The sequence below is a fragment of the Zonotrichia leucophrys genome, chromosome 4 (assembly GCF_028769735.1).
Source record: "Zonotrichia leucophrys gambelii isolate GWCS_2022_RI chromosome 4, RI_Zleu_2.0, whole genome shotgun sequence".
Lineage (NCBI taxonomy): Eukaryota > Metazoa > Chordata > Aves > Passeriformes > Passerellidae > Zonotrichia > Zonotrichia leucophrys.
In genome coordinates, this window is record NC_088173.1 from 53918566 (window position 1) to 53945808 (window position 27243).

Genomic DNA, 27243 nt, shown 5'->3' on the forward strand with positions numbered 1-27243 from the left:
TCAATTAAATTCAAAGTTTATTCCAAAATTAATTTTTCTTTCATTAACAGCAGTAGGATGTTTTTCAAGATTATCACTTGTATCTTGAAATGAAATTTCAAAGATATTACATATCCACCTGAAATACATCATCAAACATTATTGAACCTGAAAGTATACAAAGAAAGTCCTTATTTCCTTTGGGTGAACAGTTACTGTAAAGTCTTCTGAGGTCTCTGCGCTGTTGAAGAACCCTGTAAAACACAAAAGCATTGGTAATTTATTAAAGCAGCTTTACTCAAGTGGACATGTTGTTCTATCACATCAGTTTTAACTCATCCCTTCCCTAAAAGCTAGTGTGTGAGCAGCTTCTCCTCCCTAGAACTCAAAGTATTATAGAGCCCAAGATGTACCCATTCATAATATTAAAATATACAACAATTTCTCTTCTTTTCACACACTGACTCACACAGAAAATGTGAAATGACTTTTCCAGTCATGCACCTTTTCTTCATCATGAATAAAGAGCAAGCAAGCTCAGAGCTGCAGGTCAAATAGAGCTCTAAACTCTCACCCAGCCCATTCCAAAACCTCTGCAAGCTTTTTACAAGGCACAATATGTATGCAAGTGACAGTAAGGACATTGTCCAAGCAGCTAACTGGAATGAGAAATAAAATTAGGTCACCCACAGCATTGGATCTGAGTGGCAGCCCTAACTTGAATCACATCCATAGAGTCCTTTAAACTGATTACAGCAGAGATTTATAACTGCAGCTGTGTTTTTCTGCAGCACAGGCTTCAACTTAGAGAAACACAGCTCATCAGCATCTGACAAAATCAATCTGTGTCACAAGTAGCCACTTCTATCTGGACAAAGAAAACTCCAGAAAGATTCAAAGCTTTTTAACACCTCTAGGCAAAACAAGCTACCAGATAAATACAACAGTCTGGTACTTGCAGGGAATCTGAGCTTGCAGGGAATGTTCCTACCTGCAGGCTGTGACAGGTACCAGGCCTGTCATACAAAACATTTCTAATCTTACAATTTTAAAAAATATTTTTAACTAGACTAATCATCAAGCTTCAACAGTCAATGGACACCAAGCACCTTAATCCACCTACTTTTGCCTGGATATTGTGCAGTCTTCCATTTCCAGCGCTCCAAAGTGTTCACATCCCAGGTGCCTGTGAGGGATCGCTCCTCCACTGCCACCACTGATCCCAATCCCTTCAGCAAAGACTGAGTAGAGAACACCAGAAATCAAAGGAGGGTTCATAGACAAGAGTATCAACTCACCAGCCTAGCACACAGTAAGACCAGAGAGAATTTTCAACTCTAGCATTGGCCTGTTAATTGGAGCAGAGAGACTTTGAAAATCTGCAAGGTCATGCAGCACAAGGGCAAATTCAGATTCACCAGGTTTCACACCAAGAAGCTGAGGTGCTGAAGGCTTCCTCTGCATTGCAGTACAGAGTCTATTAAAAGGGCAGAAACTCACACTCCCCTTTTTACTGAAACAGAGAATCCTACGCATTGTTCCCCATGTTTCTATCATGACAATCAAAGTAATAAACCCCTGCCATGGAGTATAAAGTTATCTGTTTCCATAGGAAAGATCAAATAAACATGAAACTGAAAAAAACCTGAGTACATGATGGAAGTGACAAAGTTTGAACAACTCACAGAAACAAACTGTAGAGAAAAAAAGTTTTCTTTTAATCCTGTCCAAGTTTCATTAATTACAGGTAAAATTTTCAATAACTAAAGAATCAACAAAACAGAATCCTACTCTGTGCACTGGTTAAGGTACTGCAGGAAGTGTTACACTACCAACTGCTCAGCAGAACCAGTCCTACCCACATTTAGCAGATCTTCATGCTGTGCCAATGGCAACTCCATCTGAAGTGATGGCTTCTGTGTTGCAAAGCCAAGTAAGAAAAAAAAAGGTTCCCTTCTCTCTGAGGTAAAGTTCTACTAACACATTTATATCCATCTTTTGTGTACTTTATAGTACACAGGATGTGGCATTCCCCAACCATTTCTCTCTGGAATAAAAACACCTTACTTGGTGAGTTACTTTTACCTTTAGAAGGGTTACATTTACCTTTAGATCTATCACCACAGGCTGAGACAGCACAGGATCCTCTCCAACTTCATACAAGTGTCTAATTCTCAGCAGGACACGACTGAAATCTGGGTCACCTTGCTTCTGTTCACCTTCAAAAGAAATCAAAATGCATATATTTATTACTTTAAAATTAAACCCAAGTTTTAAACTTAAAATTTTTTAAACTTTAAAATCCCATCATTTGAACTTAGTTCCTATTTTTTAAAATTAGTAAGAGGACTAATATCAGGAAATAGCCAGCTCCCACTTGGACAGGAATGTCACTAACAGGCATAACAAACTCACGCAGGAGAAATATTTACTACTTGGGCAGAGAAATAATACAGCACAATTCCTTGACTGAGGAATTTAATGCTTTGAATAAATAAAAATACTAGCCACAGAGAAGAGAGAAAAAAGAAAACCAGCTTATTTAAGTGTAACCTCCAGCCACCTTTTGGAAGGCACCTACCCATGTGGATGCTGTGGACCTGTTCTGCATGATTAGAGCTGTACCTCCACCCTGGAATGCTCAGGGTCTGGAGATGAAGATTAGGTGGCACAGTTACAGGCAAATCATGGACTGAATTCTGCTGAAGTTGTCTGGGTAGCTTTGGTTTATCTTCTCCTTTATGCAAAATAAAACAAAACAGACATTAAACATCCATCACACATGCAAGCCTGGCTAGGGCACTGTGGAAGGGTAAAGGGCTTTTGGCTTATTCTACCAAGGCAGAGGCAAAGTAGATGATATGCCTTCTCCTCCAAGGCCTTCCAAGATACTAAGCAGAAAGCAGCATGATTTTAACTGCTAGAAAAGTGTATCAGAGCTTTCCATAAAACAAATTTCACTTAAGTTTGAAATTGCTATTTCAATAACACGTTTCAGTTTCAGTTGATAAGACAAAAAAATATTTTTAAAAGAATAACCCAAAAATGGCCATTAAGGACTCAGCATTCAGGAAGCTGATATATGGTGCACTACCTACTTTGCACTAATTCCCTGTGTGAACATTTTGCTCTCATTAGATGCTTTAAAATTTATTTTCCTCTCCAAGTAGAGATAATTATATAACAAGAGAAACATTACATATATTTGGACAACATCCATGTTTGAAATTAATGCTAAGTAATTAGCAGTCTCTAAATCTGTCTCCTAACTCACTACATGCTAACTTTGCCTCACAGGAGGCTTGAAGCCTGCATTTGAAAACTCAACAGTATAAATGAAAGCAACATAAACAAGCCATTCAGATGCTAAAGGCAGCACAGGGGACTGAATGATTACCTGATAATGCTCCAAACATCACTACTGGCCTATGCTCTAATGCCAGGCCACTTGTCCGATACAAAGTGTTGGTGACAGCCTTGTTCCCTAAAATAAGCCAGATTACAGGGCGAACCACTGAAGAGTCATTCAAAGTGAGATTGTTGTTCAGGTCCCACTCAAGGTTGTTCCACAGTCTCCTGTGTAGCATCACCTGTATTGGGAAGATAAATGTCACAACAGGAATGAGCCATCAGGCTTTACTTACATTATCAGCAGCCATGAAATTATGCCCATCTAGAAAAAGAAACACAAATTCAAACTTTACCTCGACTTGTCCATTCCCTTGACTTGACACACCATGAGCTCTTTCTGCCAGCAGCATCAGCCTTGTGCTGTCATCTTCTATGTAGGCAGTCTGGACCATAGGGTAGTAGTTCTGTAACCACACAGTAAACCATGCAGAGATATTATTAACACAGGAAACAGCAACAGAGAGCAAAGATAAAACACAGCTGACTCTGGATTACACCCTAGTGCCTACCCGAGCCACTGTGTTATTCACATATGCCTTGAATGGTCTTTTCTGCATCTGATACCCATTGTTGTCAGTGTAGAGAACTTGTTTGGTGTTCAAACTTGTGCTTGTTCTCAAGATTGCTTCACGATTGAATTCCAAAGGCCCAACACTGTATTCTTGCTCTATCCTACGGCAGAGCAGCTTCCCATCGTAGCCTTCTGGTACTGAATACAGCCTGGTGTACACTGCATAAATATAGTCCTGAGAAGTAATATTGCTGCAAAAATGAGAGGAAGGATGTAGAGTTTATAAGGTGAAGCACTTGACTGGTTACGACAAAACTTGCAAGGCACTCATGATGTCACTCTACATAGACAACTTTCTTACCCATTTTCTATTTATTTGAAGTACAGTTATTTTTAATTTCAATTTAACTTTCAAATATACAGATATTCAACCAGAGTAAGTGATATCCTGTAAGTTTCTTTCACATTTCAAGTGTCAGGAGGCTTCCTCATTTGATTACAAATGAGGAATCAAATGCTGTTGTCTAAAAATTAACAATTTTTTTTGTTTTTCTCAAAATTAACAACAAATCTAAAAATTATTATGACTCTCTAAGCAACATATTTACATTGTACAGAATAGATGCATTTTTTCAATCAGGGTGACATCAGCTTTGATGCAAGAATTCCACACTACTTTCCAAAGGTCCTTAACTACAATCCTTGAGCAATGCCATGTAAAGCAAAAGACTTCAACCAAACAACCAGATTTAAAAGGGGGTGAAGGGTTTATAGACTGATACAATTTTACCACAGAGAATAGTTAGTTCATCAGAGGTCAGAGTGACCTTATAAAAGATTCATTCCTCCATTCTCTAATTTGCTTTCAAGATAGATATTCACAATTATGAAAATGTATCATTATGTCCAATTTCCATCCATATAAGATATTAGCAGCAACACTCATTGAGTTGTATAGAACCAGCTTCTCAACAGAAGTTGCATTAAAAAATGTACCACAAAGGATCACCCTAAACAATCTCCACATCCATCCCTTCCTCCTGCAGCAGTATGTGCTTCAGAAGTGGGCCCATGTGAACCTCAGGAAGTTCAACAAAACCAAGTGCAAGGTCCTGCACCTGTGTCAGGGCAATACCAAGCACAAACACAAGCTGGCCAGAGAAGCGCTGGAGAGCAGCCCTGGAGAGAAGGAATTGGGGGAGTTGACTAATAAGGAACTCAACATGAGCTGGCAAATGTGTGCTCACAGCCCAGAAACCCAAACCTGTCCAGGGCTGCCTCCAAAGCAGCACAGCCAGCAGGTCAAAGGGGTCATTCTGTCCATCTGCTTCCCCTTCATGTGACCCTACCCAGAGAATCCAGCTCTGCATCCAGCTCTGGGGCCCTCAACGTGGGAAGCACAAGGACCTGCTGGAATGAGTCCAGAGGAGGGCTACAAGGATGATCGGAGGTCTGGAGCATCTCTCCTATGAAGACAGTTTAAGTTTGCTCAGCCTGGAGAAGAGAAGGCTCTGGAGAGATCTTAGGGCAGCCTTCCAGTACCTGAAGGGGACCTACAGGGGAGCTGGAGAGGCACTTTTGACAAGGGCATGTAGCGCTAGGATAAGGGGAAATGGCTTTAAACTTAAAAAGAGTAGGTTTAGATAAGATGTTAGAAAGAAATTCCTTGCTCGGAGGGTAGTGAGGCAGTCACAGAGAAACTGTGGATGCTCCATTCCTGGAGGTGCTGAAGGCTTTGGTTCTGGCCCTGAAGGTTGGATGGGGCTTTGATGAACCTGGCCTAGAGACGGTGTCCCTGCAGAGGGTTTGGATCTTCACAGTCCTTCTAACACTATGATTTACACTTACACTTCTAATTCTATGATTTACAAAAGGTGCTTCCTCAGCAGCACATTCAGCAGATGTATAATAGTTCTTTTGTCTAAATCCTAAACAGTATAGAGCTCACTGTTTAGGGGTAACTGTACAGAAGTAACCTCATATATATCCTAACATTCCAGTGAAGCTGTAATGGTGCTGTACCTGTAGAAATACTGCCTGATCTCTGTCATCAAGCTTCCAGACATCACTTCCAACACCACTGCTTTTGATACTGGAACAGCTGATGTATTTGGAGCAAACAAGTAGTTATCTGAAATGGGTCCTTTCTTGGTGTCTCCATTTACGTGGTACTCAAGGAACTCCTGGGTGAACTGGACAGTCTGGTTGGTCTCCCTGAGAATCCACATAAGAGTAAAAATCATAGAACTTACAAACATATTTTGTACATGATAAATGCAAAGCTGAACAGCAACAGGAACGAGGCAGGAAATGTAAGGACAAAAAAAAACTTTCTTCACAGTGGATTGATTTTGTGAGACTGAATAAATGAGAACAGCAAAGAACTAAAGTGCTTCCCATCAAGATACATGTCAGTTTGTAAGCAAATGGAGTTCTATGTAATTTTCTATTTTTGTAGAAGAGAAACATCTTAAGATTAAACATCATCTATATTATGTCACTGTTTTGATGCCAGAGTTGCTCCAGGATTAAAACTACCCATTTCACAGGAATGAGGTACACTGCACTGCTCCAGTGAATAATTAGGTTCACTGAACTTTGTAGCTAGGTAAAATCGGCATGATGCAAGTTTCCATGTCTAACACTGGTAACAATAAAATCAACAGGATATCAACATTTACAATCACTCACTACCTACTGTATCTCCTCCTCTCTCCACTTACAGTTTTGCTATTCATGACTTATTATCACAATTTTTAGAAAGTCATATGAAGGCAATTTAAGATGCTGCTCTCAGCTACCTGCTCTGCCTTTGGCAACTTGCTGTGAAAACAGGAAAATTCACTTCATCTAGCATATAAATTTATACTGCTAAACATTTTATCTCATGTTAATACAGCTACCCACAATTTGTATTAATTGAGGAGAATATCCAAGCATTTTCTACTACTTCTCTTATGAGGCACTTTCAGTGCAGGGGCAGGATCTAGAACTTCTAACTGTTGCAGTTGAATGAAAAGGGCTTCCCAATTGAAGATCCCAATTTTTTTCAACCTTTCCTCCCATTCTGACCTGTGAGGCCTCATTCTTTCCCATTATCCCAGTGCAAACCTTCTGAAACTCAAGCATTTTGAGCTTGTCTGAAGGCTGGTGAAGAAAGTGAGTATTGAATTTCCCCTGAATGCTGAATTCCAGTTCTTGCTGCTTGCCAGAACAGGATGGAAAAACTGGAATCTGAATTTAGATTTTTGTTCTTCCACACTATATTTCTCATAGAATCTGGAGGCAGTTATGATCTGGAGGCACTCTGAGAAAATACTTACTCCAGGGCTCTTAGTTAAGGTCCAGCTATACTTCTAAAACTGATTTTAATGATACTGGACAACAAGTTCTTGCTCTAGGAGGCAGAATTATGAACAAAACTGCAAAGGTGAAAGATCTAGCCATCACCATGCCAGTGTAAAAGGGGTCAAATATTCCATCAGTATATAACAGGTGACAATCTGAATCCTGAGCAGGCAGAATGCAGCACAACTGCACTGAAGCTGAAGAAATTGGGCCAATTCATATCAGCTGAGAGAGATCACCTGAAAACCTCAAATCTCACCTAAATCTTGATAATTCTTTCATTTTTCCTACCTGATTAAATGGAAATTCCTTAATTAAAAGTTTCCTTTCAAAGAGTTTTCTAGCTTTCTACCACAAAGAGTGGTATGGGACTTGCAAAATACTACTTAGTGTAAGTAAGCCCTTACTTTATCACTTAAGGCTCATTGTGCAGCCATAGTGTATGTGCTTTTTACTAATTTTTAATAAAAATGCACATTCACAACCCTATTTTCTTCGAAAGTACACTGGAACTCTGCTGATATACTAGTTATTACTGTGATATGTCATCTCAGACCAACTGCCAAGTTAAACAGGGCAACATCACAGAACTAGTATGGAATCATGCCTGTGCTAGTGCTGAAGTGTCCTGTAAAAAGAGGGCATGTGAAGTGGGGATAAAAAAGAACTTTAAAGACCATAAAGAGCATTTTGTTGAGTCTTGGAATTAAGACACATAATACAAATCCTTGCACTTATTTTTATGGATTGTTTTAAAAAAATCTGAAATGCTATGGAAAGGAGCAGGCAGTCTCACCTGTCAGTAATGCTGTGCATCAGGTTTGTGTTTTGGTCAAACACGATCTGGTAGCAGCTGTTAACCACAGGAAACAACTGCTGCCTTTGCTGCCCTGCACGAGCCAGGTCTCTCCGTTTGTACTTGACTGAGCTCCCAACAAAGGCAGCCTGCTGACCATCCAAGGGTTTAATACTGTATTTTCTGTAGCTCAGACCACTTATTTCAACTAGAATATACAGATCATAGGTAGACTGCGACTCCACGGAGCTTTGAACCTGTATAATAGCATACACAAAAATGCTTCATTACAGAAAATTAATTAGCAAGGCAATTACCCTCATGTGCTGTAAGCCCTAAATTATAAAAATTAGCTTCTACTTTAATAAGTTTTTAAACATGCCATTCTTATAACTCTAAATTATAACGTAGACCCACGCTGCTTTTAATTGGGAGCGTGGTGAACTTGGATTAAGCTGAGCCTTTCTGGTGCAGCATGACCACGTGCCAAGCCAAAGAGACTGATGGTTTGCAGATAAAGGCAGTGTGGTCTCATGGCACCACATGTGCAGGAACAAGGGACAGCTGCTGTGCCTCACTACTGACTACAATGTGCCTTCGTGCATGGTCACAGTGGTAAGCCACAGGGCACAGAAACTGCAGCTGGCAGAATCTGCTGAGCTAACTGGCATCTCAGGGACAGAGGGGAGCATCTGCAATGGTGTCAGGCCTCTTCAGGCCTCATGTGCAGGAAGCATTCCTGGAGATTTATCAAGCCGCTTATGGCGATGCATTCTGTACAGGAGATGCTCCTGAGAAAGGCCAGTGCTACTTTCTCTTGAGGCCACTTTCTTCCCTCCCCTGGACCAGCTGGCTGTGTCTTGGAGCTTGGCTGTGACAGAATGAGCCAGCAAATGGCAGCTGACTGGCACCAGTTTCTAAGACCTACATTTCTTAATTCTCTTCTTCTCCCTCCCCAAGGCAATCTGTCAATTGTTCAAACAGAGCTGTCAGCTGTAAGGCAGTGCTTCAACACAAAAGTATTTCTTTGAAACAGTGTTTTTTGACAGATATAAAAATAAGGTAAGAAGCACCAGGTCACACAGACATGCAAAGGACAAACACACTACAAGAGCAGCAAGTCCTTGTAGAGAGTAAAAAAAGTCTCTGTTGAGACAACAGACAAGCAAAAACAACACTTGAAGGACAAGTAGGAAAATTCCACTTCAACAGGAGGTAGAATCCAGTCAATAAAAACTGACAAATGAGAAAAAAGTAAGAGAAAGAAACAAAGTTAAAGTACCTGTGCTGGCACAGAACGTCCCAGCTCATCATACACACTCATTGCCTCACTGCTGACAGAAACTGTGACAAAGGTAGTGATGTTCCATGCCAGTGGGTTATAGACAACCACATACAGGTCAACATCTGCAGCACCTTTGTGCAAACAAACAAAACTTGCAGTCACTACATTATGTATTTTTAAAACGTGGTATTAAAATGTATTTAGGAAATCTGTCTAGGTACAACTATCTTACAAAATTTTAACATAAAACCCTGCAGTAAAACTTCATGATTGACAAAAGGAAAATTTTTTACAGTCCTTCATTAAAACCTCTTCTGCTTTATTCTTCTATTCTCTGCCCAATCAAAAAAGACCATGTATTCAGAAAATGACACCTGAGTTGAATGTAAATGCATTTAGTGACGATAAGCTGCTTAGAACTCATTGTCATGCAGTATTAACTTTATCAGAGTTATACAGGAGATCAAATGAGAAGCCTCATTTAAAAACAGCCCAGTAAAAATCCAAATGGGTCTGTTGCACAGTCCACGGCACTGCTTACATCTGACTGTTTAAAAAGTTTCCAAAGTCAGATAAAAGGGAGTGCACAGTCCTTAGAACAAAGTTCTTAAAAATCCTTTTACATTTTTTAAACAAGCTGGCAGTACATTATAGCAAGAACATTTCTTGACTCTGACTGTGCTTCTTATCATGTAATGCTCTGTTGCAGGGTAAAGTTAGCTTAGTGACTACTCTGATCAGCACCTCTTCCTCCCCTTGTTTTACATTTGAAGTGTGGAACTGAGAGCCAGGTGTGTAATTTATGCACTGAGGCAGAGTTCTGTCTAACATCAGCTGAGAAATCCTGGGTCTCAGAAGGCAAATACAATTTTCTAGCCATGGTTCACAGAAATTAGATGTATACAATATGTTGATTATTTTGGAGGAAAACATGATAGCTTTCATAAGGTAGCTTCAAAATTGAAAAAGCTGTGCAAAAAGTACCTGGTTCTCCTGAGTCTTTAGTGTGAACAGAAGAATAGACCTCTCCATTCTTCTTTGCATTGTTGACATCAAAGATTATGGAAGCCATTAGCTTCTTCACGTTGAGCATTCCATACATCAGGTTATTCATGTACATGTCCTTCACCTTGGGAGACTCTGTGCCTGTTATACCATCGTGGTGCTGGACCTTGTATTTAAAAGTAATTTGAAAGGTGCAACAGAATGACAACTTCAGGTTTGCATTTGTGTTAACATGACAGTTGACTAAACTTCTTACACACAGCTTAACAAGAGATAACAGCTACATTCAGAGGCAAAAACCAAACAAGTTACAAAAACCAAGAATGCAGCAAATATACTGTCACAAGACAGGTTTTTAATTTCATACTTAGATCTGGTCATCAACTTAGCAGACCAAATAACTATTGACAGCAAATGTATTGAGGACTGCAAATGGTTAATGATACAAGGCTAATCACTTAGCTGCTGAACTTTGGAGAAACAAATCTGTCCTTCCTGTTCTAAATTGCAGAAGTAGAGACTATCAGTAATTTGAAATTAGTTCCATTTTTCTTTGGTGTTTTTGTTTACTTTTAAGAACAATTTTGTAAATAACAAAACTAACACTAAGAAAAGGAATCTCATATGCAAAGTTTGAAAGTGCACACTCTTTCACTGGTTGAAGAAAACACTTGCCAGTAACCATGATGCATGGTTAAGGGGCTGAAGTCATGCTTCAAGACAGTTTTTTCGAAAAATTGCTTTATTTTACTTATGGCTTGCAAAAGGGGGGAAGTCATTTTCAAAAATATAAAAGCAACTTTGAGACAATCCAGGTGAAATGCTTATGCAAACTTTTCATTTGGAAAATAAACAATTTCATTCAAAGCAGAAAATAAATCAACCCTTACCTCTGAAACTGCCCATCTAAGACTCTGAAGTTGCTTTAGGGCTTTACATTTGCAAATAGACCCTTCTGGGTGTTTCTGGACATACTGTGTGAAAAAGGATTCTCCAGCATAAAGCAATGAACTTGCTCTCCTTGCAATTCCTTTTAACGTGCTCCGAGAAGTATAAAACCCAGTCCATGCTTGGAAGGGCTCTGTTTAGAGAGGAACAGATCCAACACACATCAAAACACCACTTCAGTTATCCTACTACTACTACTACCACTGCTACTACTACTGTTCAGCTTCCTACAGGAATCCTACTGGGGATTTACACAGCAGCCATCGGTAGAAAGGTCACAAAGCATACAAAGAAACTCAGCCAACAACATGCATTTTGAAAAACTATCATCTCTCCTACAGGCCTAGTAACATGCAAGTTTGATACAAAGCCAGTAGCAACCAAGTTAACCTGTGTTTATGGAAATTTCTTCCTTGTGGATCTGCACAAAAGAATTTTTGAAGTTTCACTGAAGCATATATTACTATTAGTTGTTAATAAAATACATTCTATGGTAATGATAAAATACAATCTATGGTAATTGCTTCATACACTAAAATTTCAACCTTTCAGTCAAAGGGATTTATTTCTTCAAACTGGAGTAGAAATAGTGATGTAATGACTCCAAACTACTGCAGCACTTCAAACTACATCAAAAGATGCCCTCAAGTGGTTACTGGAAAGTATTTCAACATTCTATTTCTGTTAATGTTTCAGTAGCCCACAGAGTGAAATAGGAAAACAAGTATTTGTTTTTAAAGCCTTCAAAACTGTATATAGGGGTGGGAGTGTGTGGTTTTTTGAGGGCAATTTCTTTTAAAATACACTAGTGATATATAGGTTTTCCAAAAAGAAGTTGCAGAAAGTGTTTTCCAAAGAGCATACATGCAAACGTAAAATCTGCTATCAGTCCAAGATCAAAGGCAAATTAGATTGCCCATTAAAAAATAGGATCTTTTGCTCAAAAAACTTATTTTTGGACTGAAACGTGCTAGAAGTTTCAACAAAATTAATTCAATTTTAGCTTTAAACATTACAAGCAGAAGAACCACACATAAGTATCAGCACAGTACAATGAATGCAGAGCAGAAGGAAATACTTATCTGGGACTTAAAACCTGAGTTTCCATATATCACAAGTGACACTGAGCCCAATATGTGACTCACAAAAAAAGGGCATAGCAAGAATAAGAGAGGATTAATCATCAAGAAGCAAAACAGCATGTGGGAGAAAGTGCACTCAAATCTATACTGCAATTGCCAGGCACACAAAGTCATTTGGGGAAAAAACTACATCTCTGTGTGGGCACCCAGCTGGAACTCTGAAGGTGCTGCTATTATGCAAGCTAATAACAATTGAATCCTGCAGGTAAATTATGCCAAAAGATAAAGGAAAGAGCCCAGATGTGAAAGGATATTAGTAGTTAGAAGTGGCAATGCTTTTATCAGTAAGTGTTAGGTATAATCCCTAGAGGGAGGTGAGGGAGTCAGGGATCAGCCCATGCCATGATTCACAGGAAGCAATGGTTATTTTTATTCATTGAAAAATTAACAGACACATTACAGAACAGTCTGAAATAGATGTACACAGCCAAAAATGTGATGAAGCAGTGGTAGCTACAATTATACAGAAAGGTGTTTTAATTAAGTCAATGGGATTTGAATAATAAACCAGGCAATAAAATAAATTGATGAGTTTAGAAATTGAGAAATTGGCTGTGTCTTCTCTCTGCATACTTTGATATGAGGTCTAAAAGGGTAAATTTATTGGGGAAAAGAATTAATGGGATGTTGGGTATACCATGATTTTTTTTTGGTACTTTTCTAGTACTTTTCAGCTCTGCTTGAAAAGCTAAGTCAGTGCAGCATGTAAGCAACAAGGAGCTGCAAAGAAATTTTGTAACACTGTATTACAAAATTTCAGAAATACTGACCATATTTTTACTTGTTTAGACTTCAGTTGTAAGAGAATTCTTTCCCACCCCAGAATTTCAAACTGTTTTCTTTAATGAAAGAGGCAAGACTTTCTCCTACAGGAGACTTTAGGGGTTCATCTACATTAGTATTTTGTTTGGATCAGGTCATCCTTACCTTACGTGCTTTGGTTTACAGAAAAGATTGGATTTGGAGCTCAAAAACTGGATTCCTGATGGATGCAATAAGCATTAATGGGCACTCAAGTCTATATGGCTATAGTAGAAACAGGCAATCCCCCAGCCAGGGAATAATGTGTTCTGACTCCCTGATTAGGAAGGCTGAACAATTGCTTTATTAAGCTATAATATATTACACTAATACTATACAAATTACATACCAAAACCATATAAAGAATACTATACTAAAAGAGATACTGAGTGTGAGTGTCTGAGACAGCCAGGACACAGTTTTGAACCAATGGGTCAAGGAATCAAAACAACCTTCACTGGTGTCCAATTAACAATTCACTTTGGGTAAACAATCTCCATAACACATTCCCCATGTGCAAAACAACAGGAGCAGTGAATAGAGATAAGAATTGTTTTCTCTTCTTCTCTGAACTTCTCACTGCCTTTCCCAGGAAAAATCCTTGGAGAACTTGTGCCTGCTGCTCTCTGTGAAGAGAGCTGAGGCCATATATGACTTAATTGTAAGTTTCCTGCAATTACTCAGAGTGTGGACACCAAATCCTCAATATTGACTGTTTCACTGTGGGAACCCCCTTCCACTGTAGTAACACAGAACTACCCCAAGAGTTTTCAGATTGCCTTGGCCCCTTGGTTACCTGTAGTTTCTCCAGACATTCACAGATCACTCCACATCACATTTTCCACCTCTGGTCTAAGCCATGCACAATCCAGTTCTTTTAAACAGTAAAAATGAGACATTTTTCTATTTGGCCACACATCCATCTTTTTTACACAACTAAGTTGGGATGACCTAGTCTGTTGATGACACCTCATAGAGTGAGCAAATCTTACCAGAAGGCATTTTTCTTCTTTATTGCTCATTTTCCCTTATTAAAATTTTACATACGTACACATTTGAGGCAGATATTAGGCACTGTGAACTTCATTACCTGTTGAATATGGAAGAAAGTCTTGAGAGTCCCGAATTTCCCATGTAAGATTCCTGCTATAGACTGCTTGGAAGTAATCACTGACAGTGGCATACTGGACAGTCACTCCAAACTCAGCAGAATGCTTGTTAATATAATCCACCAACAGGTCCATGTTAGAGTACTGAACAGATGCATTAAAGAACTGTTTGTCACAGCCCTGAAATTCCAAACACAGAACAGCCAAATCACTTTGGTCAGATAATTAGGGAGGATCATTTTTAACACTAGTCTATGTTCCAGGGGTATTTATTTTGATTTTGACTGCCCATAACTGATACTAGTTACAAAACTATCAAGACTGGGCAGGGTTACTCGCACCGATTGTCTGTAATTATGAAAAAATCATGAAAAAGCACAGAGTTTTAGAACCATATATTCTCTCTAGTTTTTTACATACCATTATCACAAGCACAGAAACCCATAACTTTTCTTACATTACAGCAAAATTGTGGGTTTGCATCTAGAAGTTAGGGGTTTATTTGTACTGTTAAAAACTTCTCATTCCAGCACAATTTTCACTACAGCACAACCATTGAGTATTATATTTTACTTCTCACTCTCTACAAAAATAACAAATTCAATATAAGCAACAGTGTCATAAACACAGGAGAAAAACAAATCAGTGACTCATCAGTCAGAAAAAGTTTTTCTTTGTAACAACAGATATTTTGGGGAAATAGTCCATAAAGAACACACATAATCTAATATTGTAATTATAAGACCAGAAGCATCCATCAGAATTAGAAACCAGACTGTACATTCAGTTTAGGCAAAGTTATTCTTTCCTAAGAACTTGAAAACAGCAAGAGCTCATCAGTGCTGTATGTACATGCAGGATGTAATTAACACAGCATATTGCTGAAGAAAGTGTTTGGATGACCGAACTGGGATATGCTTGCCTATGGCTCTAGCTAAAATACAGACTCTAAAAGAAAATTATTATGCATCTGTTAGGAAAGACCATGTCTACCTAAGTGTCACACACTTTCCTATAATGCCATAATTTTGTTAACACCGAGTTATATTGGGCTAAGTTAGTTAAGAAAAAAGATCATGTAAATAGACAAAGCAAGGGGTAAAAAAAAAGAAGCAATACTGTAATATATAGTTATGCAAGAGGTTATTTTACAGTTTTGTCACTTTTTTCTATCTTGAGTAGGGTGGAAGACTTGATAGACAACTGGTAGGCTATACAAGGAAATTTTAAATATCATCACTAGTCAGTCATTTAGACCACAATTATTAGAAAAACACTTCATGTCATGTGGTTTGTACCAGCATTTCTGCAGTACCTGCTGCAGTAAGAACCATCCACTTACACTCTGGTGTGTACCTGTCTCTTCCAAAGCAAACACTGACCAGGAACTCACCCATGGCCACAAGACGTCCCCTGTCCGGAACCAGGCTGCTCTCTGCTTGATGTTTGCCACCATGGTTTGTGCATACAGGTGGAGGTTGGCATCTGTGACAGGGAGACTCATGTTTGGATAAACACCATCTTTTGGGGGATCTGGGAAAGTTGCAAATCCATTCCAAAAAAATCCTGACCTAAGGAGAAGCAGAAAGCAGTAAACTGTAAACAGGATTTACTCAACTGCGAAAAACACATCAAAAGGTGCTGGTATAAAATGGGAATAAGAGGCAAAAAAATCAGTTTATATTCATTGCTACTATTTAGGTTTAAGTATTTATTTGGGGATGGAGGTAGGGAGAAGAGTCTCCAGTTTTATTTCAACACTGTGCAACTTTTCAAGTCCCTGCTGCTTGCTGGCATCCAATGAAGAAACCATAGGACAGACCAGCAAGCTTTGTAACAATGAGAATCTTCCCCCAAGTCGACTTGGTTTGCAAAGAGCATTTAACTGGATAAGCCAGTAAGCAAAATAAATTTTTCAAAAGTTCTCAAATTTCTTCACAAAATTAATGGCAATATTTTGTTGCTCTAGTTTCTACCAGGACAATGGACACAACCTCAGCTCAAGCTAATGCTGAAAATCTCCCATAGAAAATCAATTAGCAGTAACCAATTCCCTATTGAGCTTCCTAGAGCTTTCAAATCTTTACTTCCAGGCAGAGAATAAAGACACCAGTTCTGCTTTGGACATTTTCTATTTACAGTAATTAATTTGTTTCACATTTTTATTCTATTTTTTTTTAATCAGAACTGACATTGTAAGTAAGTCACTGTATTATAAGTAGATGAAAGCCATACCTATGTTTCAAGCCTCCTGGTGTAAGAAAACAAGTCTGTCAATATTTAGAGGTATTTTTAATGCCTGTCAGTACCAAGTGTCACTTTTGAGAATTCAACTGTTAGGTACTGAGCAAACTTCTTTATTGTGGTGGAAAGCTGAGGATGCTTAATAATCCTTACTCAGATCTACAGAGTCTAGACATCTCCTTGACCTACCACAGGTCCGGAGAAAGCAGCAGGATACTATTGAAAGAAAACAGTCAAAGAAAATGCTTAAACCCCAATAAGATAAACTCTCCAAAGTGAACAACATTTCTGGATATTTGGGAAATCTTTGGACCTGTTTGAAAAAGGTAATTGTGATGGAGTGCAGTAGCTGTACTGATCCATAACATGGGTGAAGATCTCCTGTCTTGCAGATAAGGAAGGAGAGCCCTGCCATACAAACTGAAGCTTCTGGAAAACAAAAAAAGGTAAGAAACCATTACCCTTGATGGCATTCACAGAAATACATAATTAACAACTTAAGACTTCAAAGTTCCCATCTTCCCTCTCACCACTTGTAACACTTTTAAGTGTTTTTTCTGAAGAGCCAATGCCAATGGTACCCCAGGCAAGGTCCCACACTATATACAGGAGGCCACATCAGTGCCTCTTTCCATTAGAATCGATGCAGAAGGAGAGGAGGCAGCACAGTGCCAGCACACTAAAATCCAGAGATAAGCCTGGCTTATCACAGCCATTACACCTCAGCTGTTTCAATGGAAGCTGAACATCTATAAGCTAGAAAAGATCCAGATGTAATCTGACTGCACTGTAGTCAGTGGAAATCAATGTTTAACTGATGTTAATGTTTAATGTTGCTGTTTTGGAAGCCTTGAGATTCTTAAGGGCCAGAAAAAAAATAGCTGGGCAAAGATTGTCAAAAGGTCATAAAAGATTTTAACAGAAAGAACTGCAAACCATTGCAAACACAGGGTGGTTGGTCCAGGCTTCACTAAATTCAACATGAATTCTGTTTTCTTCAGAGACACTTGAGTTTTACCCAAGATTCATAGAAACTGCCTAGCGCCCAGAACACAGTGGTGAAAGCCCCATATTTTCTCATAATGCAGTGAGCAAAACTGATGACAGATCAGGGTCCAGCACAGTGATATGAAAAGCATTTATGGTGTATGGGACACTGAGCAAGAGAAGGCAGAACATGAAAGAAAACCTGAATTCAGCAAAACCATGACTAGCTGCCACTTTAACTGACCTAGTATCATTAATTTTACAGGCACAAATTAATGTCCCAAGCCTGACAACACTGAAAAAACACCAAAACAACAACCCAACACATACAAGATTCTCTCAGGGAAAGCTGGAACTCCTGCATGCCTCTGCCTCAAACACTCCTAATTCAGACATTTTAGTCTTGCCTATTTGCCCACTTTTGTGTCTTCTTCAGGCTAGATTACATTTTATCACTGACCAGAAGTCATGAAGACATTAATTGACCGTATAACACAGATTTAATATATTTCACGATTACCACATGCAATCAGCACATCCCATTTAAACAAGAAATACCAACATTTTCTTGCCCAGATGACAGAGATTCTTATCTTAATGTCATAGTTTAGATTACTGTAAGTAGAGGCCAGCGAGGGCTTCGTTCCTAAGGGTATTTTTACCTTGTTTTTCTGCATGTCAGCCTTCAGATCATAGTCAATACGAGAAATGAGATGAGCATTGAAACCAGCCAGAGCAAAAAGAGTTGGTGTTGTAGCTGAAGCTCCAAAAGGATCAACATGCCAGGAAAACTGAGGCCTGAAGCCAAAAGTTTCATACAAAAACCCATGACCTTCTGCAAAGCAAAATTTGTTTAGGTTAGGAACACTTCTAAAGTTAATTTTGTAAATTTAATAGGCATATTGCGATACAGGTAAGCACTTGAAGGATAGCTTCTTGTTGCTGTTTCCTAAAGCATTCAAAGTTTTGGGAATTTAATCATTCACACCAAAAAGATTCATACTGAAAATGTTTATATTGTTATGCAAAGTATACCTTATTAATATTACAGAGGATTACAACAAAAAGGAATTATGATTAGAGACAGGTCTCGGAAAAAGTACATAGCTACAGATTAGGTTAAGGCTAATAGCCAGGGTGCAGTCTGCATGAAAACAACCTGGGGCTAAGTCTAAGTTTGGGTTTTATGGTTTTTAAGCATTCTCAGAAAATTTTAGTCTCATATTAATGACGAAGGGACAGGGAAGCAAGTCATCCACTAAACAAAACTAGCATGAATATGATTATCAGTCATATGAAACTAAAAAAGACAAAGGTTAATAGTGAACTCGATACTTGATGTTATTTACAAGTAATGTTACTAATTTAGTTACTAATGTTACTAATACAGAAATGAGTATTGAAGAAAGAAACCCCCGAACTGGGAAAGCTCAGACAATAGCATGAAACCAGAAAAATCATTTGAATCAAAGTAAAACTACCAGGAACGCAGTAGATTTTATTTGGAACTCAGGTATATTGCACTTGGATACTCATCATTAAAAAAAAAAAGAAAAAAAGGAAAAAGAAATTGCAGATCATTATTTTATAGCTATAGAATTATGCTCAGAACTATCTGAAAATACAATCATATCTTCCCTGGAATAACTCTATTTCAAATTTTAATATCACATTTGAATAAGTGAGGCTGCAAGGCCTCTTTCCACTTCATCTTTCCCATGGTTAATATCTTCCCTAGCTAAAATATTCACAATGTGATTCAGTATTTGGATAGAGACATATTTGAAACAGGGTTTTCTAGGCTTCTCCAAAACACTGGAATTCTGGACAGACAATAGAAGACATGAAATCTAGACCACAAATGTCTGCATTGGCTTTGTCCTCTCAACTTGAACTCCACATAATCAATTTTCTTTGTATGTACTCAAACTGAATAGATGGCTCAGGACAAACAAATGAGAATTCTGAAATACATTAACACTTTTGTTCCGGGTTAATAAATTACCAAAATTGAAATTTCTTTTTTAAAAATAAAGATTATGTTTACACAGAATGAAATGTTAAATTAGAGAGAATGCCGTTTTCAGCTAACTACAATGTATAGGAAAGCTGTGTTTGTGTTTAACAAAAGGACTCTTCAATAATTTTAATATTTTATTTAAGAAGTCCTAGGGTCAGTGCTTTAAAGCCCATAAAGAAACCTTTAAACACGGGAGTCAGATGAGAGAACAAAAGTTCATATCTTGTCCTCCTCTTGGCCAGAGTGTACTGAGGTACAGAAGCAGCTGCTAATCCTGAGCTCCTGATAAACACAGAAAAGGAGCAAGGCCAGTGGTGCTGTGCAGTCAGGTGCAGAAAATAATAGCAGTGTTTTCTGTCCCTTTGGTGTCCCATGTAGAAACACCACAGCCCTGGCACAGTTTCCATCAGCCATGGCAGCTGGTGCCGACACATCCCCTCCTGCTACTCCCTCCTGGCATAGAGCAGACATCTCCAGCACAGAGGTGGCATCAGTTACCCTGTTTCTGTTTGTACTGAGCAATGCAAACAAACCCATGTACTAAAACACTCTTTGAACCATCAGATGGACAGGTGTAACATACAAATGTTAAATGAAAAAGTTAGAAGATTAAAATGGCAAGTAGTGCATCTCTTGGAAATATTTTCTAACAGAAAATGACGATGATTACAAATGAGAGTTTCTTCATCAAAGAAGAATTTCAACTAATTTTAGTTGACCTCAGTGACATTCCCGGTGTCCCTTTGTGTAGAAGACCTTGCCTAAACAATACAACTTCCCTGCACTCTGAATTGCTACCACATATTTTCTTGAGGAGCGTTTCATTCCCTCAATTTCACCATTACTATCTTCCCAGGAACTTTGCTCTCAAACACACAGATACACACACAAAAGGCCTCTGCTCCAAACCAGTTTCTACCTGACAAACCAGCTTTTGGTAACCTTTGTGCCTGCTGCAGAACTGTCATGTCAAAACTAATGGGTTTTGTTTAAGCAACAATTTTTATACAAATAACACTTTGGCTAGTAAAAATAAGAAACACTTTCATTAGTTCTTAAGAAGTCAGAAATTAATAGCAATTTTGGAGGGGAAAAAATTAAAACAAAAAGAAGCCTCCAAGGTCATTACAATGAAAAATAAAAGTTAAATGCAAATATCCATACCCGTCAACTGTAAAATCTGATCATCAATTAGTGTCACAGCTTCATCATGCATCACTTGCCCTCCAATGACAAATTCCAGTCGTCCCTCCTGAAGCAACTGATGGACCTATGATATTGAAATTAAGACACAGAATGCAAGCATCATTTCAGTCTTATCCAAAAAGGCTGCAAATTCATTTGCTAGCACATTACCTAGACACAACATTTGTCAAGAAGGCATCTAGGAGAAAAAGTGAGATAAAAGTGAGATCCAGGGCTGTCTGTACAGAGGCTATCTAAAGGAGACTAACAGAGGAAAAAAAGGATTTCAGTGTGCTGCACAGTGCATTGATTTATCCAGGTAACAGGAACAAAGGATGCCAGGTAGACATTGACTTTTTGGTGCTGTTACTGTGCCTTTTTATACTGCCTGAACACCAGATACTGCACTGGCAGCAGCCTGTAAATCCTGCCTCAAGGCAGCTAGAGCTGGAGGATTAAACCAGAAGATCCTAATGCTTCTCCCAAAATCTTCCTCCTGCTGCATCCAGCTTGGCTTAGGGAAGGCACTTGGTGGCTGGATGAGGGAGCAATATGCAATTCCTTGCAAGCAGCAATGGAGCCCCAGGCAAGCAGTAATACTCAGGGTTTTAACTGGAAGCTAGATCTCTGGGATCCAGGAGACAGAGAGTGCCATCACACCATGGCCATAAACACCTTGCTCCATATGCATCTATCTTGCCTTTGGGGCACAGACAAGTTGCTCAAGTTGCTCAACTTGTGACTGACAGAATGCTTTATTAAGAAATAGTTATTCCACAGGTTTGTCTGCCTGAATAACCCACTGATAACCCCAATTTCTGGTATTTTTCCTAGTTTAAAAAATTTCAATATGTTACAACCTGCTCAACTTTCAGTGGTGGCTTTTTTGGGGGGGGGGTTGTTTTTTTCTTGGTGGGGGAGGGGGGAGTTTAATTTCAGCTCCTAGAAACCACAGATATGCTGACAAGTACAGCCTTCAGCAAATGCTGCATGAAGAGAGGGTGGTGTTTGGAGGGAGGAAGGAATAGTCTATGTCCCTTTCTAAAAGCATCAGAAGTCTTCTGGTTTTATTTTAGTTACTTTAGAAATTCAGAGATATCTCAAACTCCCAATAAGTAAAGTTTATGCAAATATATATTTTAATCCTCAACATTTTTTTTAATCTGTCATGTAGGATGCCATTTTTAGAGCTATTATGTTTATTTTCCCAGGAACCTTCAGTGTCTACTCAGATAGGATGCCAGATTGTCAATTTTGATTATAATCATTTCTCTCCTTCACAATGTTGTGAAAACGCTTCAGGGCTCAGCATTCCTAAATTAGTTCCAGCCGACTGTGGTGACTGATTAGCATGCTGGGAGACCAGATAACTGATATCTGGTGTCAGCACAGAACTGGCCCTGACCTACATGAAAAGAATCTGTAATTATTATTCCCCACTTGGATGGGGCAAATACCAAAATACACCTCTGATCCAAACTTGGTGCCACAAAAATGCTTTTTTAATGTAAGTTTTGTGGAACCACTGAGTAGCTGGAAAAACAAGAAAAATAATTCAAATTATTTAAGTAATATCCAATCTTCTGTCTCCCCAAAAAAGAAAAATAAAACAGTATCTGTACAAGAGAAGCACTTTTTCTGATCAGAAGCAGGCAAAAGGAAGGAGGAATGGAGGAAACAGAAGCAGTAGTACTATAAACAGCAGAATGCTACGGTGTTAGAACATATCTGTGATCCTTGGGACCATACTACCATCAACTCACGCCTACAAACCAGACAGAAGTGGCTATACATCTTTTTTTCCCCCTAGTTAAAGCACTCAGACACCAACCCACAGTAAGGAGGTAGGAATGGTTCACAACAAGAAAATTCAGTGTAAATAACACGTGCTAAGAACTACAAGGTTCCCATCTGGCTGAATACTGCTGCAGTGCATTTCACTCTTACATATTCTCTTGTCTGAACTGAAAAAACAACTTCTGTATCCAGGTGTGGAAGACGTTTTACAGCAACTTCTGTGAGCAAGAGAGAAGTTTGATAGGAGGATCCATGTTTACCCCTGAAAGAATTTTCTCCCAAGGTCGTTGACATAGAAATCAAGAAAGAAAGAAGGATAAATAAGAGAAAACTGCAACTGTCTGTTCCAATAAGCACCTTCTTTATCTTTCATGACCAATGAGTAAAGTGTAAACTTATGTTGTAAGAATGTATAAAAAACATGCATGCTAGAATAAAAACAGGTTTGAAGCCTTCTGAAAATGGAGTGTGTTGCTTTGTATTGTGACCATCTCAACTACGACACCCAGGCTGTACCTTTTACTAGTCTTTAATGCTATAGTTCCAATACAAAGCTTCAAACCAACACTAGAATTAAATCCTAGATGTTTCAAAACAAGACTAGAATTACATCTTGTATTCCAAGCAAACCGCTAAATGACAAAAAAAAAAAAGATAAATTAAAACCAGAGTGCCTATACCACAGAAAATCATTAATGCTAGAGTTCAAGTGGAAAAAGCAGGCCAGTAACCAGAGTGACCTAATTTCAGGGACCAATATTTGCAACTTGCTAACGTTAAAAACATATAATTTATCTGCAAATTAGAGTTTCAAAGTTAGACACACAGGTTTAAGAAGAATTTAGTTTTAAATATTTTAATTTTGAGAGAAGAAACTATAAAGTCACTAGAGAACTGGTTACACAATGCGTAAAAGCAACAACTACAAATAATTAGGCAAAGAAAGTAAAGCCTGATTCATAGGTACTAATTTTGCACTACCAAGGTCAAACGCGATACACATTATTCTGGATTCCACATAATAGCAGGAATAGATATTAGAAACATGGGCCTTGACTTCACATTTGGCTTATAGCAGCAGAATGTACTTGAAATAACATCAACTCACCATTGAAAGTTGGAGCACTTCCCTGTCCCTCTACAAAGCAGCTCCTATGCTGTTTTCTTCCCTACTTACAGTACAGTTTTCTAATTTAACAAACCTACAAGGAAATTGTCCTACAACAGGTGAATATGGGCAGAGTTTACAAACACTGTAAACTGCCTATACCCAGCAAAATCTCTCCTGCAAAGATCAGCTGTGCACAAGCTGTTATTCGAATACAGAACATAACAGAAGATTCAGAATAGTGAAGAACTATGTGAAGAAAACCAGACAAGAGGTGTGGTTTTTTTCACATTGCTTCAAACATCCAGAACTTTAAACAAACTGAAATGTAAAGAACTGTTGATAGGATCCTGGTAAAAAACAGACCATGGATTTCCAGGTGCCCATGGGAAGTTACACCTGTACACACTTTGGTTTTAGAATCTAAAATAAACAACCAGCTGCTAGCCTATCAGTCCAGTCTTTGATTCAGCATGTTTGTTTCATGTCAGAGGAAAGAAGAAGTGACAAATAAAACTCCACCATGACGTTACTAGAAAAAAAATCACTGCCATTAAATGTGCAGTCACTTCTTTGCAGTACTATCTGTGCTTACAAATGGCAGGTTTTCGAGCAGTACTTAGCTGCAAAGAACAAAAAGTTCCTTCTTGTGAGCAGTGATAGGTATCAGATCTTTTAATGGATATTGGTGCAGCTTGTTTAAGGTTCACCCACATCTCAAAGTAGCATGGCCCCAGATAAGTAAGTTGCCATGAAACAAGAAATGTAAAGTGTAAAAAAATCTTCAGTGCAAAGGTTACTACCTCCTACTGCTCTAATCTATAGCTGAGGTTTAACCTCTTGCAACTGCCTGTAAAGTCCTTTAAGTACTAGATTCAGAGGCAGCTTACATAGGATCTGGGTAAAAAGCAAATGGTGAAGTACTTTGCCCCTATTTATCCCCTGAAAAGAGTGTGAATTCTTTGTTAGCAGGAAGCGTGGCTCCAGTGCAATTTACCTGCTGCTTCTGTGTATCTGTGGCTACCATATCCCACCAGAGTCGAAAGAATTCCTGCTCCACTGCAATAAATTTGCGCTGTTTTCCTCTCACCAGCTCTTCTATAACGGTAGTGTACACATTTGCTGCGTAAGCGTGCATGCTTTCCTGAAAGAAAAAAAAGTAAATAAGCTCTGTTTTACCTAAATTAAAAGGGCTGTTTTAAGCACTCATTGGACTTGAAAGGAGAGATACCAAAAACCTCACATTTGCTGCACACTTGCCTTGTAGCTTCAGAAAAATTGAGTGCTGTCTACATATAGCCTTTGGCCCTTCTGCTTCAGAAAACATCCTCCTGACTGGGGACCTGACTAGATCAAGGTGTATCTTCTCCTAAGACCAGCACCACTATCAGCTATCTTTTGGACACACTAGGAATGGCTTATTCTGTTCCTCAGTGTTCACCTTAAATCACTGACAGTATTTTGCAGCACCATACAGACCCCACATGCACACTTCATTCTCCCATTCCAGCTCTTCTTTTGACGGCCTGAGTTACCAGAATTGCTTCTTCAGAGCAAGTGTGACTCTGTGCTGTGCATTACCAGTACAATGCAGTGATGCATCTACTGTAAATTATACTATTATGAAAAATAACTCTATTTTTCTTGATGTTTTAGGATAGAGTAAAACCAAGCTGGTAAAAGAATCTTAGAATGAGTTCAACCATTGACACAGAAAGTGTGAGATTTTAGGCATGTACCCTGTCTTGCTCCTAAAAACACCTATATTCCAGAATGAGGCCTACGGACCTTTATTGCAATACAAATTTGACAGCTGTAACCATCAAATAATCTACCATAGTGTTATATCCTATGATATGGTATCAAATTAACAACACCATGTTAATTTTGAAGTTGTGCACACAAGGAGATACTTTTTGTACACTTACCTCGACCAAAACAAATTTTGTTGACCAGATTGTCTTCCACCTTTTACTTAGTTGTAAAGGGATAGAGAATGTCTAAAGGCAACAGCCTAGGATTTCCTGAGATGTCTGTCTTGCCTTGTAACAAAGTTATCTGCATGTTATTGGACAGTTAACACTTACCCACTTAAACTATGGGTACTTAAGAAGACGCACCACAAAATGTACATCCTAAAGTGGTTGACACATAGATCTCTCCCCACTGAAAAACTAATGGACATGATATGTAAAACATGAATGCAGAGTTTCAGTTTAGGTAAATTTCCAACATGAAAATTACCATTTGAAACAAGGAGATGAGGTAATCCAAATCAGAAATTGACTTTTCCTAGCCCCTTGCTTTCCACAACAGAAACATACCATTGTAAAAATGCTCATGCCACTAGAAAAAGGAAAACATTTGAGTGTAGGATGAATGGCTTAAGATACTGTTTGGTTTATCTAAATAATTTCTTCTCAATTATTTTTCCATTGGTTCATAACAGTTTCTCAAAATCAAGAGTATTAAATACTTAAAACAATGTGAAATTTTAACTAAGGATTTGAAGTTTTAGTTTTGTGCTCTCTTACGCAATTTCTGAGTATGAGTTTGAAGTATTAAAGGAGAAATTCACTAATCTTCCCTAAAAGGGAAGACAAAATACATGTACAGCATAGTGGGTGAGCCACTAGCTCTTTTTCATTAGTTAGGCCTAATGTCATTTCTCTCTAGTGAGTGAAGTATCTGCAGCATCTTTCACACAAAAAGGAAAATAATTCATAGTAATGAAGAAGAATTCAGGATTAGGATTTTGATTAACAAAGGTAAAAGGTATCAGGCCCCACCTGATTTATCTTGCTCTGCATTTCATATATTTAGCAAAAATTAGTTCAGAGGCGCTAGGCTCCAAGCCCACCCCAGCCATCGAGGACCTGGGCTCCTGCTCTCCTCTCTGAAGAAATGACAGAAGGCTCTCCTAGGGTTTTGGCTTTGTAACAAGATAAACGTAAAGACCATGAAAATCTGCCACATAATCAAAGCCCCATCAAACAGAAATAAGACTTTCCTTAAGAAGAAAAAAAACCACCCAAAAAACCCCATCTGGAGCATCCTGCTGAACACAGTCACACACAAACCCACAGCCCAAGGGCACGGCTCCTAGGCTAACCATGCCTCCTCCAAAGGAGGATCCCGAACACCAGGGGACGGCGGAGACACCAGGCCGGACTCGGGGCAGGAGCTGCACCGGACAAGGATTTATTTGCGCGCCCCGGGAGCCGGTGCAGAGCCGGCGGCGCTCGGCCCCGTTAGGCGGCTCCGGGCAGCCCTGCCTGCGGCTTAGCCCCGGCCGCAGCGATCCCTCCCCGCCCGTGCGGCGCCCCCGCCGACCTGCACCGTGTACACCCAGCCGACGTCCATGTGGCTGTGGGCCACCACGTAGGCGCGCAGGTCGCCGGCGGCCCGCGGCAGGAGGGCGAGCAGCGGGAGCAGCGGCAGGAGCAGCATACGCGGGGCGGCCATGGCTGCTGCGGCGCTCCCGCCGCACTTCCGCGTCCCGCAGCACCGCCTCCCCGAGCGGAACGAAATAAATAAATAAATAAATAAAATGAGGGGAAGGAGTCT

General features: G+C 39.2%; 1 protein-coding gene across 2 annotated transcripts; it reads right to left on the reverse strand.

The window, feature by feature from the left end:
* Nucleotides 1-27214, reverse strand: MAN2B2 (mannosidase alpha class 2B member 2). 2 transcript variants are annotated; one of them, XM_064711743.1, is made up of 19 exons: nucleotides 27010-27214; nucleotides 24674-24820; nucleotides 20751-20856; nucleotides 18229-18401; nucleotides 16893-17008; nucleotides 15729-15906; nucleotides 14317-14515; nucleotides 11226-11416; nucleotides 10315-10501; nucleotides 9328-9461; nucleotides 8046-8302; nucleotides 5924-6115; nucleotides 3900-4152; nucleotides 3684-3794; nucleotides 3377-3569; nucleotides 2561-2716; nucleotides 2086-2198; nucleotides 1103-1220; nucleotides 1-233 (listed from the first exon to the last, which is right to left on the reverse strand). In XM_064711743.1, exons 1-19 carry the CDS (start codon nucleotides 27139-27141, stop codon nucleotides 139-141), a joined length of 3051 nt encoding a protein of 1016 aa, XP_064567813.1. In that variant the 5' UTR covers nucleotides 27142-27214; the 3' UTR covers nucleotides 1-138. The 2 variants fall into 2 exon arrangements, with proteins under 2 accessions (XP_064567813.1, XP_064567812.1); XM_064711742.1 differs by lacking the exon at nucleotides 27010-27214 and adding an exon at nucleotides 26466-26561.
* Nucleotides 27215-27243: the final 29 nt, after the last annotated feature.